The sequence below is a fragment of the Rhodamnia argentea genome, chromosome 11 (assembly GCF_020921035.1).
Source record: "Rhodamnia argentea isolate NSW1041297 chromosome 11, ASM2092103v1, whole genome shotgun sequence".
NCBI lineage: Eukaryota > Viridiplantae > Streptophyta > Magnoliopsida > Myrtales > Myrtaceae > Rhodamnia > Rhodamnia argentea.
In genome coordinates, this window is record NC_063160.1 from 7,091,315 (window position 1) to 7,098,396 (window position 7,082).

The 7,082-nt window shown below is 40.9% G+C and overlaps 1 protein-coding gene across 1 annotated transcript; it reads left to right on the forward strand.

The window, feature by feature from the left end:
• Positions 1 to 844: 844 nt before the first annotated feature.
• Positions 845 to 2,875, forward strand: LOC115742082 (cytochrome P450 81E8-like). The gene is made up of 2 exons (XM_030676184.2): positions 845 to 1,775; positions 2,226 to 2,875. The coding sequence occupies exons 1-2, from the start codon at positions 885 to 887 to the stop codon at positions 2,844 to 2,846; spliced, it is 1,512 nt and encodes a 503-aa protein (XP_030532044.1). The 5' UTR covers positions 845 to 884; the 3' UTR covers positions 2,847 to 2,875.
• Positions 2,876 to 7,082: the final 4,207 nt, after the last annotated feature.

Below are 7,082 nucleotides of genomic sequence, written 5' to 3' on the forward strand. Positions count from 1 at the left end.
CAATTATACGTTTGAGGGTCCAGCTCTCTCACGGAAACTAAGAGGATTTGTGCAGGTTGTGCCCCATCCTCTTTCGGCCGTGCGTGGATGCAGTCCCCGCCACTCATTTTTTTCTGGATTAGATACCCGGTCCCCTAAAGCACGTGAAGGCAACATCCTTTTCTGCGAAAAAGGAATGGTATAGTTCTTTTTTTTGTTTTTTTCTCTAGAAAGGAATGGTATGGTTCTATTAACCTTCGCAGTAGCTCTTAACATCACCATAAGAATTGAACCACTACACCAAAACATTATTACAAGAGTTCCACGACGACACATTGCGTTTGTTTTGACTCGTAACTCTTGTATATTTTACGGCGAGCCTGTCATCACTGCATCACTGTAGCGCGAGGGGAAATAGAGCTTATATATCCAAGATAAAGTTACAGACAAACGAAGGGTTCTTTTGAGACTGAGAAGCAATTGAATTTGTAATGAAAGGGGCTCGAAATAATATGGAAATACGGGCACCACGTAGCCGACCAGAACGGAAAAGGAGTCGATGAAAATGAAGGGCGCATCAGATGATGATCCCGACCTCTTTCGTACGGGGCAAAACTCATCTGGTCTTCAAGCTCAAGATCTTTATGTTGAGATTATAATGACTAATCCTCACTGTTAAAACTATCAGTATCGACAGGGAGGGAGTAGATTCACATCCCCATCTCCGCATCGAGTGATTAAAAAAAAACAAACAACCATCAAACTAGCAGCTTCCCATATCCAACAGGTAACGGCGTAACGCCGACCACGTTTTCCTTATTGGGCCTCTGGTCTCCATATATACATGCAGCAACATTGTGAAGAACCTCCATCGGCAATTCGAAACACGAAGCCAAGAAAAAACAATGGAAAACACAATTCTGTATTCGATCCTCCTCACAGTCCTCTCTCTAGTAATTCTCTACTTCTTCCTAACAAGAGAACCCAAGAACCTCCCTCCATCCCCTACTCCTCTCCCCATCATCGGCCACCTCCACCACTTGAAATTGCCCCTCCACAGGACCCTCCAAAGCCTCTCCACTAAGTATGGCCCCATCATGACCCTCAGGTTCGGGGTCCGCCGCTTCGTGGTCGTGTCCTCGCTTCCGCTGGTGGAGGAATGCTTCACCAAGAACGACGTCGTGCTCGCCAACCGCCCCAAGCTGTTCATCGGCAAGCACCTCGGCTACGACTACACCACCCTCATAACCGCACCCTACGGCGATGGGTGGCGCAACCTACGGAAGATCGCCACCGTTGAGGTCCTCTCGTCGCACCGCCTCAACGTGCTCTCCCACGTCCGGAGGGACGAGATCCGGCGGCTGATGCTCCAGCTGGCCCGGGGTGCGTTCGGGTCCCAGCACTGGGTCGAGCTCAGGACTCTCTTCTCGGAGCTCACGTTCAACATCATTATGAGGATGATGGCCGGGAAGCGGTACTACGGGGAGGGCGTGAACGTGGACGAGGCCGAGGCGAGGGAGGGGAGGAAGCTGATTAAGCAGATCGTTGGGAACGGCGGGATAAGTTACGCGGGCGATTTCCTGCCCATACTGAAGTTGGTGGACTACAATGGGGTGAAGAAGAGGGTGGTGGAGCTGAAGGAGAAGATCGATGCGTTCATGCAGGGGTTGATCGACGAGCACCGGAGGAAGAAGGGCGACCCGGAGCTGGCAGACAGCATGATCAGTCATCTCCTGCATCTACAAGAGTCTCAGCCGGAAGACTACTCGGACTTCATGGTCAAAGGGCTCATCCTTGTAAGTCTTGAAACCTTTTCCTCGTCCTACATCCCTTAGTTTCTATTTTGTATTAATACGGCGAAATTGGTGACAATGATTAATCGGGTTGGGTTGGGTTGGTTTGAGAGTTTTGAGTGCAGTTTTTCAAATTGAATCTGATGTCACTTTCCTCAAATGCTTAGTACTTGGCTGCGCATTGGGCACAGCGCTTAGGACTATTGGTGCGAATGTCAATTTGAATATCAAGTTTGGACAGGACAACAACTTATTAAGACATCGAGTCTGCATTAAGGGAGTCCAATTTGTAACTGAGATTAACTGTAAAATGTCATACTCTTTCCTTTTTGATTTTCTCCTTGGATATGTACATGTTTACGCCCTTAGACGACCATATACCATCCAATTCCATATCGAAAGATCCCTTCTTCTGACGGCGTTGATAAAAGGAACTCTTACACATATGTGCAGGTGTTGTTAATTGCCGGGACAGATACATCATCTATTACATTAGAATGGATCATGGCAAATTTGCTAAACAACCCTGATAAGTTAAAGAAGGCCCAAGACGAGATTGATTCCCTTATCGGCCATGATCGTCTGGTAGAAGAATCGGATGTTTCAAAGCTACCTTACCTTCAATGCATCATCTTTGAGACCCTTCGACTAAACACGACGGCTCCACTTCTCATCCCGCATGCGTCATCAGATGATTGCACCATTGGAGGGTACTTCATTCCACGTGACTCTATTGTAATGGTGAATGCATGGGCTATTCACAGAGATCCTGAGTTGTGGGAGGACCCTTTGAGCTTCAAGCCAGAAAGGTTCGAGGGCAGTGGCGGCGAAAAGCAACATAAGCTAATGATGCCCTTTGGCCTAGGACGGAGGGCATGCCCTGGTGCACCCCTGGCTCAGCGGGTCATGGGGTGGACATTGGCCTTGTTGATTCAGTGTTTTGATTGGAAAAGAGTGAGCGAACAAGAGATTGACATGAGGGAAAGCCCGGGAACCACTATGCCAAAAGCAGTACCATTAGAGTTGATGTGTAAAGTACGCCCTTCTATGGAGAAACTCGTCCCTAAGGATTAAGTTCGTCGACTAGTTTGTGCTAAATGGTTAGCTGAAATGCTTTCCTGCCATATGCAGTAAAGAGTCCACATCTATTCAGTATTCACTGACTTTCAAGTTTCAACTGGTGTGTTTACGTCATTGTACTTGTTTTCGAACATTATAGAGGAGGTTCCTAAGGTGAAGAATCCATATGGTGCTGATGTGGCTCTATGGATTGTTCTTATTTGAACATCGTATTACTTTTCTTGAACAATTATCAATTATGGAATCATAGGTTTAGAGTACTTTTTTTTTTTTTGTCCTTTACTTAGTCTCTTGTTTATGCAAGGTCACATTCTGCCTTCTTTTTGCAAATTTATTTCTATTCTTTTTCCCACGTTTTTGCCTTCGTTACTCGTCTCGCATTATCTTTCTACGAGAATAGCACAAGAATATTCCTTTTCCATGGAGAGAAGTTATAGAGAGATAATTAGTTGCTAAATTAGTTATAAACTAATGTTCTCAAAATAAAATTGGGTACCCTTATTTAAGAACTGAACAAAAATTTACTACATCGTTTGGCAAATTCATCAATTTGCATGTCTTGTTCATTCGGTTACGATGTACATTGGCAAGTGGCAATGTTATATGTGCCCCAAATTTCCTAGGGTTGAAGTAGATGATTAGATGCCTCATGTGGAAATCACATGTAAGGCGTACAAACTGCTTTAGGTCAGGCACTGACACCAAAAAAACTTTTTCCTCAAAGATCATTATTGCATATTTGTAAGGAAATGGTATATAGTTCTTGCCATAAGGATTTTTCATCATACATTACGTTTCACGGTTGAACATTTTAAAAGGTTTTCATGCATAAGCCTAAACAAAATGGCACATTGGACAATTTTTAAGACCAAGTGTAATTATGGTTTCAAGTTCATGGGTTGTGGGCCCCGTTGTGGCCAGGCCCTGGTTTGGTTATGACTCGACCGTGGCTGCGTCGTGGGTACTCGGTTTGAGGTACATGTGGCACCGGAGAACCAATTTACTATTTTTTGTAACAAAAATTAGTTTGGGCTAAATATTGCACAAGTATACAAGTTTGATATTTTTTGTGAGAAAAATTAATTTTGGGTGAATGTGGCATAGGTGTACTCCTTTTGGGGTTTTTGGTAGCATTAGCTCTCATCTAATAGAATATTCTTCTCTTTCTAACTTAATATGAATGAATTGAGTAACTTACGAACAAATTTATTCACTTTATTCCTGTCTTAAAATCAATTAGAGATAAAAAAGTCAAAAGGACCAACCCACCCACGCATGACCGAGTTGGTTGAGGGGCGTGCTATCCCTTGTAGCTGGATGCTGGTGCTGGTGAAGCCGGCAGGTCAGCATGTCCCCGTGGATCCTCGGTTAAAAAAAAAAAAAAAAAAGTCAAAAGGACCAGCTCTTTTAAAAGGATAATAGTTATATATTTCTGAAATATTTAGTCTCTTTTTATTTTTGTTATCAAATTTAGAACCAACCGGAGAAAAAACCGAACGAGATAAATGTTGGAGAATACACTTGAGATACTTTCTTGTCATCCGTCTTTTCTTCGAGAATTGAACTTAATGAAAGACCGAAAAGAAAAAAAAAATAGGGATGATAAATTGATGAATCAATGATTACTAGTCGAATATGATCACGTGGCAAGACAATGTCATGCGCCTTGCCATGTTAATGATCGCGGAGGCAATGTGAAGTGCCACATGGGGAGAACGTGGGCGAGAAATCTCTCTCTCTCTCTCTCTCTCTCTCTCTCTCTCTCTCTCTCTGACCTCAACTATATATAGATACTATGATTAGAGAGGCAGGGGCCTAAAATTATTGAATTCCGGATCTCTTATACTCATGCTATGGTGAAACGTCTAACCTACGAGTTTAAATTATTAGACGAAAGTGTGATTTTGTATTTAAACTTTCTAACAATTAGAGAAGAAAAATAAGAGCCAATAAAGGTTGGAATTCAGCCCTCCCCATACCATGTCATTCTTTGTCGAGCCACTACCAATAAGCTGTTTTGAAAACTTAAGCTTATGGATTGAATTTTCTAATTGTTTCATAGTTCATCAGACCGAGGTTCTATTTGGTCTATTTCGTGTATATAACGTCGTGACCTTCCCGAGGTAAACCCCGAGGGGGTTTATGAATTACCGAGCGAGCGCAAATAATCACATTCTGCCCTCTTTTGGCAATTTTTAATTATTTTTGTATCTTTTTTATTTCTTTTTTTATTCCCTCCATCATTCCTTAACAAAAAATATGCTAAATAATAAAATATACTCATGCACCTAGAATATGCAATAAACATAGATACTAAACATATATACACCAAACACCCATACATACAAAATATTTGTTATAAAATTGAAATAAATTGAAATATTTAAATAAAAATAAGTATTGTCCATTATTTTTTTGTCATTTTGAATTTTCTTTTTTGTTAGAATCGAAATATTTTTTATTTAATTTTTTATTTTTATTTTTTTATTTAAGAAATTTTTATGCGAGATGTCATGAATATAAGAAATCACATCCACGTTTGTTCCACCTTTCTCATGGGATATTTTTATACATGTTACATTTCTCTTATATGCATTTTTATCCTATCTTAAGTAGGAACCAAACAGGGGATGAGATTAATTTTATCATATCCTCCCTTTTATCCCAGCTACTAAAGGTAGTCTTAAAGATTTCCTCGGTTCTCTCCCTCACTCACCTCTCTCCATCGTCTTCTTCAACCTTTAGCCATGGGGGAGGGTTTGAGCTAGTCTCATCCTCCTCTCCCTCTCTTGTTGATTTTCTTAATATTTATTTATTCTTTTCTCGTTTCTTCTTCTCTCTCAATCTAAATCTAGGAGCTCTCTTCTCTCAATCTAGTTCTAGATCTAAGAGCTATTTTCTCCCGATCTAAATCTAGGAGTATAATAAATATACTTTCAAGGATTCGGTGCCATGTGTTTTGTCCATGTACAAGTCTTCTGCCTCCAACTTTAATGGTAATTGTAGGAGCTTTGGTGTCATGCTAAACCATGAAAATTTACTCTCCCAAATGTTAGATACATGTTCGTTTAACCTGTTTTGGTTGTCTCTGTACGATGATGGTGCGGATGAAGCTGAACTTAGGCGCCCTGCTAACCGGCAACACTGTCAAGCTACAAATCACTCTGTCCCTTTCCTCTGCTAGGGTTTCCTCCCTCTTCCCCTTTCCCTTGAAAAATCGCCAACAAGTTATCTTGAGGGGGAGAAAGAGACTCTCTCTCTCTCTCTCTCTCTCTCTCTCTCTCTCTCTCTCTCTCTATACACTTTCCCTTCCTGTTTTCCTCTTCCCTCTTTGAAAATTTCATTTTATGTGTGTGAATAAATTTCTGTAGCTGATCTTGGGTGAATGTGAAGATCGGTTTGACCGTTCATTCAATCGACAGCCGTTGAGGAGGATGTTTGTGATGTGGCTTCACAACTTCTCCAAGATAGGCGGCTCTTCTCTCCTAATTTAGATTTAGGTCAAGATTTGAGGATTTTACTCTCCAAAACTAAATTTGGATATGGATCTGGAAGTTCCCTAGAGGTATTTGATCTATATTCTTTGAATATATTGATGTTGGTGTTTTTCCACGACGATGGTGATGAGGACGTTGAACCTAGATGCGTATCATAAGTCTTGGCAAAATTGAGTGAAAGATCTCGATGTGTGCTCATCACCGAATCGATGATCGACTCGCTGAAGTTTTACGGTGAAAAAATTATTCTAGAGGGATGAGAGTGTGCTTCTAACCGTAGAGTGTGCTTTGTTATTTTCTTTCTGATTTTTGCTTCGTTCAGAAGATGTTTGGAATTTGCTAGACATAGAAGATGTAACTCTCGCACTATTATTATGATATATGAATGTCATCTTTTAAAAAAAAAAAAAATAGCAACATCGTAATTATTGGAGAAGGAATTTTTGGTGTGTGCTCTTCATCGATGAAGATACGAGATCCAGTGATCGGCCGTCTATTATTTTGCTTGACAAATCCATTATTATGGAACAAATATGTACTTAGCCTTGCTGGTGCTTTGTTGATCCTTCTTGTTTTCTAGATTTGGATTTGTATTACAATATCCCGTGCTTTGCTCTCCTTCTATTCAATTCTCTTTCAACAAAAAAAGGGAGTCCAAAGATGCGCAATTATGCTGCAATGGAAGTGGGTTTAAAATGAATATGTTCACAACTTATTAAGACTCATATGTAAT